Source organism: Lagenorhynchus albirostris, chromosome 5 (genome assembly GCF_949774975.1).
Source record: "Lagenorhynchus albirostris chromosome 5, mLagAlb1.1, whole genome shotgun sequence".
In the NCBI taxonomy this organism is placed as follows: Eukaryota; Metazoa; Chordata; class Mammalia; order Artiodactyla; family Delphinidae; genus Lagenorhynchus; species Lagenorhynchus albirostris.
The window spans coordinates 36,126,492-36,140,382 of NC_083099.1; the positions used below are offsets into that span (position 1 = coordinate 36,126,492).

Below are 13,891 nucleotides of genomic sequence, written 5' to 3' on the forward strand. Positions count from 1 at the left end.
GTCAAATTGATAAAAAGAATAAATAAATACAAACATACCTCTATACCCAAAATAAGATAGGTTCAAAATCATGGCAAAATTTTTAAAAAATCCTTCAGTTGGGGGAAAAAGGTGAAGATTTAGAAAACTGAAACTAGGAATGTAATCATTCCAAGAGAACTAAAGAGACACTCAAAGTTTTATCACTAAAACCTTCCAGTGGGAACTGCTGATCTTTCAAAGGGAAAACCTGGAAGTTTTCAGTGTCTAAACTTCAAATTCAAAAATACAGAGATGTAGAGAAAGCAGCATGGCAGGTGAAATAAGCAAGTTAAGAAACAGTGATGAAGGGCTTCCCTGGTGGCGTAGTGGTTAAGAATCCACCTGCCAATGCAGGGGACACGGGTTCAAGCCCTGGTCCAGGATGATCCCACATGCTGTGGAGCAACAAAGCCTGTGTGCCACAACTACTGAGCCTGCAATCTAGAGCTCGCGAGCCACAACTACTGAGCCTGTGTGCCACAACTCCTGAGCCTGCGCTCTAGAGCCCACGAGCCAAAACTACTGAGCCTGCATTCCTAGAGACCGTGCCCTGCAACAAGAGAAGCCACTGCAATGAGAAGCATGCACACCGCAATGAAGAGTAGCTCCCACTCGCTGCAACTAGAGAAAGCCCGCACGCAGCAACAAAGACCCAATGCAGCCAAAAATAAAAAGTAAATTTATATTAAAAAAAAAACAGTGATGAATTGTCCAATGTGGGAAAAAAATTCAAGTAACCAAAGGCCAAGAGGAAAAGATGATATATTTATTCCCCATTAGTTTATTGCTTTTTAAAAATGATTAACGTGCCATTGGGCAGCAAGGGAACCCAAGAAGCTGCTGACCATGTTTGCATGCCTCCAATGTTCAAGGGTAAACTACCTCATTAACAAGTAGAGGGAAAAGATCCAGAGATCTGGATTAATTTGAAAGTCTTTTCAAATTATCTTTCTTTTATCGGTCTTCTTCTTCTTTTTTTGAGAACAAAAATGTTAAAGGATAGTTATCCAAAAACATGTATGAAGAAAAGAATTATATCCAGGAAACAGTCCTCTTGGGAAAAGCAGGATGGAGGGAAAGAAGTTTCTTTATTTTGTACCCCTAAAACCCACATAAATAATCTCTTCACATAAAGTTTTTGTTATACTTTCCAGGAAAAAAACAGATCAGAGTAAAACTAACTATGGTGACAAAACTGAAAAACCACCTCAAATAATAGTTTTATCAGACTTTGTGTTTTTCTTGTCCAGCAATTGACATGGTATCAAGATCAGTTTACCTGATCAGTGCTGTTCTGAAGAAAAGAGATAAAGATGGTCTCAGGAGATAATTGTCATAAGATTTTGTTTTTTATAAAGCCACCATCTCAGTTTTGCAGCTTATGATATATAAAGAGTCAGCAAAGGCAAAATCCATTCTTAGCACACGAGAACCCAAGGTAACCTCGGGATGCTGATGCTTCTGAGGGTGCCGGAGATGGGTGTTTATTCTGAGTGGTCCAAAGCATTAGGCAATGTCTAGGTCCTCCAGGGAATAAAAAGGACGCATTCATTACAGTATATTATTTTACATAATAAATGGAAACTTTCTCCTAGAGCTCAAGAGATACTTTCTTGAGCTAAATTGGGAGAGGACCACCTCATTAAAGTAGTTTAACGAGACCTTAACAGGGGAGACAAGATGCCAGTGGGCATTATATTACACGAGATCTGCGGGGGGGGATGGGATTAAACTGGCCATATTTTGTGGTGCAAAAACAGTTTTGACCACAAGGATTCCTTAAGAAACAACACACAACTTATTTCCAGTGTTAAGAATGGTACTTTGTCAACCAGATCAGGTGAACTTGGTCACTACGAGCCTTATTGCTGGCAATGAAGGATGAGTAAAATATCATTTCCCTTCCCCAAGTTTGCCTTAACAAAAACCACACGTTTTACAAGTCTTTGGGACCAAATGACAACTCAAATGACTGTAAAAGCATGAAAAAGGACTTCCCTGGTGGCGCAGTGGTTAAGAGTCTGCCTGCCAATGCAGGGCACACGGGTTCAAGCCCTGGTCCGGGAAGATCCCACATGCCACGGAGCAACTAAGTCCATGCACTAAAACTACTGAGCCTGCGCTCTAGAGCCCGTGTGCCACAACTACTGAGCCCACATGCCACATCTACTGAAGCCTGCATGCCTAGAGCCCGTGCTCTGCAACAAGAGAAGCCACCACAAGGAGAAGCCTGAGCACTGCAACGAAGAGTAACCCCTGCTCACCGCAACTAGAGAAAGCCCGTGCACAGCAATGAAGACCCAACGCAGCCAAAAATAATAAAATAAATAAATAAATAAACAAAAAAGGACTTCCCAAAGTAGCTGAGGTTGTAAGGCTTTGCAGCCTGAGAAACTTACCATCTTGCCTCTAGTGCCCTTGGGTCCAGTTTCTCCTGGACCACCAGGGTCCCCAACCTCACCCTAAATAAGTTCAGAGAAATAAAATAAAATGGTTAGTAAAATCAAAGGGATATATCTCATTGTATTTTTATACTGATTCCAACATGAAGACATTTTTCACATATATTTTTATTTTTAATAGTCTTCTTTGAAGTGTCTTCCCCCCAATAACCCCTCATTTTTAAATTCTCAACACAGTACACTGGAGCCTCACTATTTTATTCCTCTGTCTCTCCAGCCAGAACACTGCCTCCTTGGAGATATGAACTGTGCTTTTCATTTTGTCCCCTGATCCAATCACAGGACCTAGCATTTACTGAGCTCAGAATCTTTCCAGCAGAAGTGAAAGCCTTAAGGTAGAGGACAGCATCGCTAACTTATTATCTGAAGGTGCCTTATAAACACGTTGGGAGAATTGAGGCAGGTGAGATCAGGTAATTTTGGTTTTCCTTACATTTTACTTCCCTTTGAGCAAAGAGGAAAATACATATCGTAGAGGGGAAGGAGTACACGTGAGGAGAAAAATAAGGATGATTTCTTCCTTTACTTATGAATTAAAAACTAGAAATGAAATATTATTTTTAAAAGTCTGCTTCCTCCTTCTCCCCTTTCCCCATTAAGTTTTCTTTTTATTCATTTATAATTAACTATCCTTCTATTATCCTATAATATATTTCATAAGCCCAGGAGTATCTCTGATTGATCCCTAGTTAGTATGAAGTACACGGTACCTTAGGTCCAATTTCTCCAGGGAATCCTTCTTGCCCCTATAATCGACAGTGGAGAAAATTAATATATGCACATATCACCAGGGTAGGCTTATATTGACTTTAATTTTGCCTGCTGCCTTATTTAGTTTAAGTGCCTCTGAACCAAGGAAGGGCCAGAACAATTGAAAATGAAACTGTATGGCACGATTTGAGAAACTAACTCCAATTTCTAAATTAAACTATTTACTGGTCTCACCAAAATATCATGACAACCTAAGACAAATGGGTAAATGCACACATCTGAGGAATTACACATCAGCTCTCCTTCAAATGTAGACATTTGACAGGATAGCTGGCCATCTGGCCAAGTGTTTCTGAAACAGTCTTCTTAAATGGATTTCAATTTTGGGGAAGAAATTGGGGAAGCCTGCCGTCTAAATTTGATCATTGGTTTTCTGGTCCTCTGTTTACCTTCTTTGGCCACAGACTATAGTTGAAGAGGTATGATAATCCTCATTTGATGAAAAACATACTTTATTTAAGATAAAGTTTATTTTCTGATCATTAAAAGTAAGATCTCCTCAAATATATTTAAAATATAAAAGGATAGAAAGAAGAAAAATCACCCAAATCTAACTTCCCAGAACAGTTACTATAAATATTTTGTCATATTTTCTTTAATCTTTCTAAATGCATTTCTAAAATGCATTTTAGCACAATTGGGACAAATGTTTTTTCTTATTACATTCTGATTTTTACTTGACATTGTCACAGAAGTTCTATACAATTATGTATAAACATTTACATTCATTTTAAAGAGTGGCTAATATTTCAATGTTATAAGCTACTTAATAGTTCCATTTTTAACAAATATTAAGGTTGTTTTCAATTATTCTCTATTCTAATGAAAATTTCACTGGAAATCCTTCATTCATTAGGTTTATTTTAAAGAAATTTTAGCTGTTTGGGGTTTGTTTATTCTTCCAGACAGCCTCTTGCATCATTCCCATTGGGATTTCATTTAGAATTACATTGATCCTTTATAATGCTTTAGACTTTCCAACAGAACTTGGTATGTCTCCATTTATTGAAATTTTATATCTCAGTAATTTTGGTCATAGGTCTTGAACATTTTTGTAGAAAGGATGTTCTTAACTATATTATGTTTTTGTGGATGTTATTATGATTTCTAAGTGGTTATTGTTGGTATATAGCAATCACTGCTTTTGATAAATTTATCTTACTTCCAGACACTTAAATATTCAGTGACAATATAAAGTTATAATTCTGATATAAAGTTACAAGATTTAATTTTGAAGATACTGCTTGGCCCAATGCATTTGGAAAGGCCCTGTAAAACTTCTCACTAATGATTAGAGTAAACATAGTCAGAGGACAAATTTTGGAATGCCTCCCTAAGGCTTTAGATTAGATGTAATGTTCAGGCTGGAACCAGTCAGGCCCTGGCTGCGCATCTCTGCAAAGAACAGAAAATTAATTTCAGGTTTCACTTGTTGCCTGGCCCTTAGGTTTAAGTTGTTTTCTTTTTTTCTACCATATTCCCCACAAGATATCAGCAAATAAATGATCAAAATCTATCTATGAAGGTCCAAGTCTACCTTATTCACTACTTTCTTTTTTCTCTTAAATGTGGCCATAAAGAGCAACAAAAAATAAATGGAAAATGACCAGCTTTCAGTCGATGTGTCTTACCTTTGCTCCTTTACTTCCAACACTACCATAACCTGGGTTACCATCATCACCCTGTAAACAAAGCAATTATTTACAAACATCCCCTACTGCAGACAGAGGCAGGCTTATTCACAAGAGAACTAGACAGCCAGTTTTTTGGTTTGATTAGAAAAAATTAGGCAGCAGGATTCTCCCTCTGGGGCAGGCCACTGACATAGTGGCACTAAAGGAAACTCTCAATAACAGGCACAGACAAGGCACTGTCACTTAATCTCACTTGTCTCATCTGTAAAGACGAATAATAATTGTACCTGTTCATCATGTTATGAGGATTAAATGAGAAAATTTCAGGTGTATAATAATCTTAATAAAAGAAGGTAGAAGTGTTATCTCTCCTGGATAACATTTGTATTTTAATACCTTAGCTCTAAACCATTTTCAGTTTTCTGGATAAAAGTAAGATCTCCTAAATGTCTGGGCACTGGCTACTGTTGGATCCTTGTAGAGGTTTTAGTGAGAAGCCCTGAGCACTGGGGGAAATGTGGGCTTAGTTTCCCATGAACGGGTTTGGATGAGAGGAAAGAATGCAAGAAAGGTTATGGGGTTGTTAAACACAAGTTTTGTCCATTTTATCATTTGGCTTCAAGAGCATCCAGCCAGGATGCTTGGTACCTGGGAAGTTGCTACCTTGGAAAAGCTGGTCAAGATGAGGATGAAATCTCAATCACTAGAAAGCTCTACAGCTAGATTAGGATGTTATCTTCAACATGCTCTTCAGAGAGCCACACCTGATATCTATTGAACTAAAAGGATCCCAAGAGCCAGATCAAAAGTAGGAATAAAATGCAAACCGGCAAGCCTCGAGGACCCCAAAGGCCAACGGCTCCCTTTTCTCCCACATCGCCAGGTTCTCCCTGTCAAACAGAACAATGAAATGTGTCCTTATTAGGTTGTTTTTGTAAAGGAAATTAGAAATGATGGTACTAAGACAAGAATTTTCAACTGCATCCATGTGTATCACAGTGACAATGAGTTTGTGGCCAGGACTGTGTCTGTAAGCAATACAAGAGGAACTGCTGTTGTTGGTGAGTGAAGTCTCCTCCATTGATAAATGAAGCCCCAGCAAGTCTGATGTATTGTTTAGCGCAAGTTGCCATCTTAGCAGCTCAGTGCTATGAGCCGCACCCTTGGAAATGTCTTACCATGAGTCAAAGAGGAGGCTCTGTACTGTCTTAAAAAATTAACAAAACAGTTTTCCATGATGACCCATGCAAATCTTCTGGCTGCTGCAGAAACAAGAGGCCTATTAATCTACTTTTAATCAAGATAGCCAAGGTAGCACGACATCCCTGGCAATAGTTTCTGACTTCTGACTAACAGAACACCTACTGTAGATTATAAATCAATCTCAGTATTACGGTGAGGAAATCCAGCTACATGGGAAAGTTAACATAGGTTTACAAAAGAAGGTTAATTCCTCTTCTTAAAAAAAAAAAGCTTTTAAAGTTTAGATTTTAAATGTACAAAATGTTGTGAAGACAGTACAGAGAGTTCCTATACATTCCACATTTAGCCGCCTATATTGTTAATATCACATTAGTTATATTAGTAGGAACATTTGTCACAGCAAATACATGGATATTAACTCATTAACTAAACCCCATACTTTATTCAGATTTCCTTAGCTTTTACCACTTAATCTCCTTTTCCTGTTCCAGGACCCCATGTCTCTGTAGGCCTCTAGATGGGGACAGTTTATCTGGTTTTCTGGTTTCTGATGACCTTGACAGTTTTGAGAAGCATTGATCAGATATTTTGTAGAATGTCCCTCAGTTGGAGTTTGATTGATGTTGTGCTCATGATTATGCTGTGTTTTATGAGTTTGGGGAGAAAAGACCACAGAGGTGAATTGCCCTTTTTATCACATTGTATCAAGATTATATCCTATCAACATGGCTGGCACTATTGATGGTAACCTTGACCATCTGACTGAGGGAGGCTTGGCTAAGTTTCTCCACTGTCTAGTTATTCCCCCTGCCCTTTCCACAAAGCTCTCTCTGGGAGAAAGAGTGTTGGAAGAAGCCCAGCCCATGCTGAAGGAGTGGGAGTGGTTTACTCATTGTTAAGGACAGAATGACAACACAGTACATGTGAGGAGTCCAAATGAACAAATGTCCACCAGCACTGACTGACCCCGGGGGGAGGGCAGTGGGAAGAGATAAGGTTCCATGGAAGAGAGGCAGAAGATCACCTGCCCTGAAGCCTTTCTTTCAGGGCGGTGTCCCCCACAGTGTGCTCTGGGGGCCACCTGCCTCCAAATTACCTGGGGTCCACGGGAAAAAGGAAATTCCAGGACCCCATCAGTATCAGTCTCTGGTGGTGGAGCCCAAGGATATGCCTTTATAAATAAGCTTCTCCGTGGATTCTTACACACACTGAAATTTGAGAACATCTGTTTTAAGGCAGGAAGACAAGGGAAGCCATGAGGCTTGTCCAGGGTCAACCACTTTATTATTGGTTACAGCCAGATGTTGAGCTCAGTATTAATTGCTGGGTTGCTTGCCTCCCTGGGAACTTGAGCTTAATGGAGTAAGGCAGGAGTAAGTGTCTGGGACTCATCTCAGTTAATTATGAGTCTAGAAGACTTGGTCCACCTTGGGGCTGCCCAAAGGGTTTGGGTTTGCTTTGAGGGCACTTACCCCCCAAATTCTTGCCTGTCCCATTCAAAAGTCCCTCTTATTAATAATGATATTCTTTGGCACAACTACCCTGCTCCTGTCTATCTCCTTCCACACTTCTTTCTACATGCTCAGCTACATCCCCCTCTAGGGTCCCTCCATCCCTGTCTTGGTCCCTTCCAACACACCCTATGGAGTGCCTTCATTTCACATGCAAACCTTCACTATACACCCATGATGTCTGCACACACACATCCTCACTGTAAGATAAACTGTGTTCTTACCAGTGACACCACTTCCCCTCGAGCCCTCTCCAGGGCAAGAAGGCAGCAATGTATCTCTTCCGAACTTTCCTTTCCAGATCATTATTTCTACACCACATGCTCTAGTAATCCCTTCCTTTTCGAGCTGATTATCCTTGTCATCCATGGATCGCATTTCATCCTGCAGTCAGCTGTCTTTGTAACACTCGGCTGCTGGCTCCATCATGTCCGCCCTTCTTAGCAGTTCTCCATTCCAATGCTCGCCCCTCTTCTTATGCCCTCAAGAAATTTCTCCATTAATTATCTACACTTTCTCACATCTTCAACTTCCTCCTTTCTCTCTGTTTTTCTTTTCTCTGTTTATAAAAGTAAACTACAGCCTCTTCTATCATTGAAAACAAATAAATAGCCTGCTCCAATCTGTTCTAGACCTTGCCAGTACTAGCAGTTAATGTCCCATCTCACCCCCAAAGCCTAGTTTCTCCAAAGAGTAGTTTACTGCCCAGCATCCATTTCCTCCTCGTGAACACATTGTTCAGTCCTCTGCAGCCAGTCAATTGCTACATTTTGGAATCTATTCTTTGGCTCATTTAGCCATCAGATGTGGTGGCTTCTCCAGTCCTCTCTTTCTTACCTGCTCGATGCCAGCTGAGACTCCTGACCTCCCTTTCTAGGACTCTCCTTCTCAGCATCCAGTGTACTTTTCTGCTTCTTTCCCATCCTCCACTTACCCTTCTTACAAATGGTCATCACCAAGAGTCCTTTTAAACTCCAAATGATTCTGAAACCTCCATCTCCAACCAGTCCTAGACCCTCTCCTCTATTCCCCAAACAAAGCATTTTTCCTCACTCTTATTCCTCACTCTGACTTTCCCACTTCTGTGATGGGGTTCCTGCTCATGCTGGAAGCCCAGAGTCATCCAGCCCTCTTCTCTCTGCCTCAGTTCCCTCTTGGGAGAGCCCTACAGAGTCATCATGGGTCCCTCCTGTCCTCACCCTGTTAAGTCATCCAATCACTGCTTGTCTTGGAGACTGTGAGAGGACACCAACCTGCCTCCTAGCTTCTAATCTCTCATCCTTCAAAATATTCCCACATTGAGTTGCCTATTTAAGACCTTCCAAAGTCTGGCTGTGCTTGTACACACCAATCACAAATTGTAAATAACACTGTGCTGGCTACCTAGTCAAGTCAGTCACCACAGACTTTCTTGTTCTTTATGGTCCCCCAAACAGGATCATTTTTCATCCCCCAAATACCGGCTCATGGTTTTTTTTTCCAATCCTGTGTTTTCCTTCACATTATTTCTTCAACTTAAATTCTTCATGCCCCCTCTGCTTGCCAAATACTTCTTACCTTCCAAAGTCTACTCAAAATCTGCATCCTCATGATGCCTCTTTTCCCAGCCCAGAAATACTTCTATTAACACTATGCTTAAACCTCTGTTTCAGTCCACTATCCCTGACTAGTGTTTTATGTCATAGACTCTTGTCTTGAAAATATTCTCAATTCTGTGGGGTTGATTCTATGTCATATTTATCATTACACAACCCAGAAATTCTTTCATGAAACAAATATTTTCTAAGCACTTATGACATGCCAGGTACTGTTCAAAGCTCTAGGGATACATCAGTGAGCAAAACAGACAAAGATCTCTGCTCTCCTGGAACTGACTTTAGTCCAGCTGAATGGCAGTGTAGTGTCTTGGTCTTTAAAGGTATTCAGCGAGAGTTTGTATTAATGGAGGAAAGAAATAAAGGAAGAATAAATGAAGAGAAGGAAGGGTGGAAGGTGGGGGAAAGAAAGGAAGGCCTGCCCTAGAACAGTCCCCCTTCCCTGAGATCCTCAGCTGAGATTGGGTGTAGCCCCTTGTGAGATGATGTTGAGCTGGATTCTCATCTGGGTCCACACCCACGTCCTTAAATGCTGCTGGCTCTCTAAGAACCAAGCCAGGGTATAGGAGCAATGAGATATGTTCTCTTTTGTGTTGAAAGGGCCCTGGCTAATATAACCAGACACACTTCCCTTGAGGAGAAAACCTCAGCTTTGGTGTGTATAAAAGAATGTGACTTACTTTATTTCCTTGGCTTCCCACACGGCCTTGACTCCCTGCCTCTCCTGCTGGTCCTGGAAGCCCCTGGAACAAAACAAGGGGTGCAAATATAGCTGAATATAAAGCAGCTTTCCTTGAAACATTCTGTGTCTCTTCTAAGAGGAAAATAAACCACAGATGGGAAAAGAGTTACGGCTTTGGAAAAAAGTATCACAGCTGTCAAATGAAGACTAGTAAATAAAAGAAAATTAATAAAGTAATTCAGGCCAGATGTTGCCTAAATGATTGTATTTCCCTGTGAGTCTTCTCTTCGAAAGAGATTTTAGTTTCTCACTGTTTTGCTCTTATAGCAGATGTTGCTAAAATGTCTAAAATTTGAAGAAGGCATTTCAGATGACGTTTGCCTTGGACTGTATTATTCCTGTTTCCTCGTTTTGAAAAAGCATGTTGTTGTTAAGGTCAGCTTATCTTTATTTGAAAATAATATGATTAATACAATAGAAAACTCAAGGAACTTTACTAAAGATAATTAGCACTCATAAGATATGTTCAGGTGGTACAAGATAAATATTCTGACATCATTTTCTCTTTCCTAGAAAAGTTAGAAAAGTAAATGTAAATAAATTTCCATTTATCAATATGAGAAGAAAACTGTAAAATACTCAGAATAAATTTAACAAGAAAGATAAAAGACCTACATAAAGAAAGTTTTAAGATTTTACTGAAGAACATAATAACAAAATTCAAACAAATGGATAAATATACCATGTATCAATATAGAAAGTCTATTTGATATAATAGAAGTCTCTAATATTCTAGAAAGCATACTTTCTTGGAACAGCTTTAGAGTTGAACATTAAAAAATTCCAATTCAGAGGCAGCCCAACTGCCTTCCTATGCTATTGACACTTGGGATTGGATTTTTTCTTTGGGATATCCAAACATATGGCAACAGATATCTCTTTTGGTTAAACTGTTTACAGGTACTTGTAAATAGTCCAAACACCAGTGAACTGAAATCATTTTCACATTTTTTTTGCCATGGTTACTATAATTTAAAAATAAATAAACCAAATCTGTATAATAAGCATGATACTTAGTAAATTAATTTTATGAGAAAAAATTTAACATTAACCTTTTCATTTTTTAAAGAATTAAAGATGTAATAAGTTGAACATAAAAAATTTCCTAATAGGAAAGATTGTTGAACAATGAGTTAGCTACTAGGAAAGATAATAATGATCTTCCCACAATCTTCCATTTTCCCCTCTTCTTCATCTTAAAAAAGAAGTCTCAATTTCTTCATCCTCCAAAGCTCTTAACCCTTTCCCTTCTTTTACTTCCATCACTGCATGGAGCTCCCATGACCTGCATGTTCAATCCAGTTGACTTTTTTCTGCTCTTACCTTACTTGAATTTGATCATGTGTTCTTTGAAACTTTTCCATTAACTTCTGTAACACCAAGTTACCATGGTCTTCCTGGCTCCTTTCTGGTCTCTTCTCAGTAAACTTTGAAGATTCTCTGTCTTCTATTTGCCTCTTAAATCTCCATGTACCCCAGGGCTCCTCTAACCTTATTTTCTCACTTCATCCCCTTTTCCTGAGTCACACCGCATATATTTTCACATACCACTTCCACAAAATGATTCCTAAATATATGACTCTGGTCCAAACCACTCAACTGAACAGCAGAATCATCTATTAAAATGCCTATTGGGTATTTCATAGGAACTGGTTACCAAAGAAAATCATATTTGCCACCAGCCACACTCAGTCCTATTCTTTTCATAAGGAATGGTGCCACACTTTACTTCTCTTGAAACCCAATCCAGAAACCTAAGAATCATCCTAGACCCCTCCCTCTAGTTCATCTCTCAAAATCAATCAGCTACAAGTCCTACAGGTTCTATCCCCTTTCTGTATCCATCTCTCTTCCATTCCCATGCCATCACCTACGTTCAGGCCCTTCTTGCATTCTTGCCTAAATTCCAGGCTTCCCTGAATGTAGCCTGGCCTCATTCTAATCCATTCTCCTTTCTTTTTCTCTTTTGATTTAAAATGTCAGGCTGACGATGCTATCGCTTTGTCTGAAATTCTGAATTCTGAGTAGATTTCAGAATAAAATTGAAGGTCTTTATTGATATGTAAAATCCCTCAAAATGTGGGTATTGCATGCCTCTGCAGTCATCAGTCACTCTATGGTCATGCTCATCAAACCATCTGAAGTCCCCAAATTCTTCCCATTGTCTTATGTCTCCACACTTACACAAGATGTTCCCTTAGCTGTTCCATTTTCCCATCTAGGGAGAGGTACAATCTCCCTTTCTTGAAAATCTTACTTTTAGCATCACTGTTTCAAGAAGAAGACCTGAACTCCCTGGCTGAATTGGGCCACATAATTGTCCCACAGATTCCTCTACTCTGTAGGTAGTTGTTCATTTATTTCTCTCATCCACTAGATGCCAGCCTGTACACTCCTTGAAACAAGGGGCACATCTTATTGACTTCATATCTCTGGAACTTAGTATTGTATGTAGAACCAATCAATCCACCCATCCATTTCTCTATCTATCCATCCACCTATCCAGGAATGGTCCCCAAGAGGGATGAAATAGTGTGTTTAGCTTGTTGGTCTTCCATATGATATTTTCATGTACTTCACATGTACATGAAACGTACTTCTGAAGTAGAGAGATTTTAATTGTCCTTGACAATAAGAGGTATATTGGAAATCTTGCTTAAGAACTCACTTTTTGTGCTTCCTTCAGACATAATGAGTTCTATGAGATGAAGGAGATTTCTCAGAGATTACTTCCTGTATAGTCCCCACAAGCACACACAAGCACAATGAGAGATAATCTTGTTTGAAAGTCCTTCAAAATAAAAGATTTCTTAGATGGAGGGATGGAAATGGACAGTCTTGTAATTAGAATATCAGAAAACCTGATCCTGTTTCCTGTGCAGAATCACACAAAGTACCAAACCAGGGTTTGTGACTGCTTGAATGGGGCTTAAACTTCAGTGAATTGTTACCCAGATATATTACCTCCTCAAATACAGCTGGTTGTAAAAGGGACTATGTTTGTAAAGGAAAGAAGGAAAATTCCCTGCCACCCCTAAGATATCAAGAGTCAAAAATTTGCCTGGATCTGAGATCAAGAGAAGCTGTGGAGTATAAAAAGGAGCTCAGGGCATCTAAAGGGAAAGAGCATTAGCCAAATCTCCATTGGCTTTTTTGTAATGACAGCCTTTTATTGAGCATTTATTTTGTGGAAGGCACTGTACTAAGAGGTATATATTTATATATAGGCTTCTTCAATCCTTACAACAACACAATGAGATACATGTTTTTTTTAACATCTTTATTGGAGTATAACTGCTTCACAATGGTGTGTTAGTTTCTGCTGTATAACAAAGTGAATCAGCTATACATATACATTTATACCTATTTCTCCTCCCTCTTGCATCTCCCTCCCACCCTCTCTATCCCACCCTTCTAGGTGGACACAAAGCACTGAGCCACGAGGCTGCTTCCCACTAGCTATCTATTTTACATTTGGTAGTTCAGATACATATTCTTAACACCATTTTACCACTCAAAAACAGATTCTCAAAGCATTTAACCACAAATCAATCAGTTAATAAGAGGATGAGATGGGAACGCAACCTGATTCTGACTCTAAAGACTGAACTCCCAGCCACTCTGTCTGCTGTTCTGAGGCCCATGTCTGGGACAGGATTCCAAAACTCTTACCATCTGTGCACCAGCTGAGACTGGAGTTTTAAAAATGTGAATCTCCAAGCTTGATGCAGGAGGCTGGGGCCAGATCTAACCTCCAACATGGGGACTTGGGCTGGGGATCACGTTCCCTTTGAGACTCTGACACAGAGTCCTTGGCAAGCACAACTGCTTAAGTGAGGATAGAAAGGAGGTGTTTAGAGGAGGTGTAAATGTTTTAAAAATGTCCTCAGGTAGCATCTTATCACAAGGGATTGTACTAGGAGTTTGGGATAAATGGCCGGGGCACTGCCAG

General features: G+C 39.6%; 1 protein-coding gene across 1 annotated transcript in view; it reads right to left on the minus strand.

The window, feature by feature from the left end:
• Positions 1–13,891, minus strand: part of COL6A6 (collagen type VI alpha 6 chain) — a 109,839-nt gene that overhangs the window by 37,887 nt on the left and 58,061 nt on the right. Inside the window, exons 23-27 of the mRNA XM_060149191.1 lie at positions 9,878–9,940; positions 5,716–5,778; positions 4,886–4,936; positions 3,194–3,229; positions 2,421–2,483 (exon numbers count right to left, since the gene is read on the minus strand). Of these exons, the coding sequence (XP_060005174.1) occupies positions 2,421–2,483; positions 3,194–3,229; positions 4,886–4,936; positions 5,716–5,778; positions 9,878–9,940 (276 nt within the window). The remainder of the gene's footprint in view (positions 1–2,420; positions 2,484–3,193; positions 3,230–4,885; positions 4,937–5,715; positions 5,779–9,877; positions 9,941–13,891) is intronic.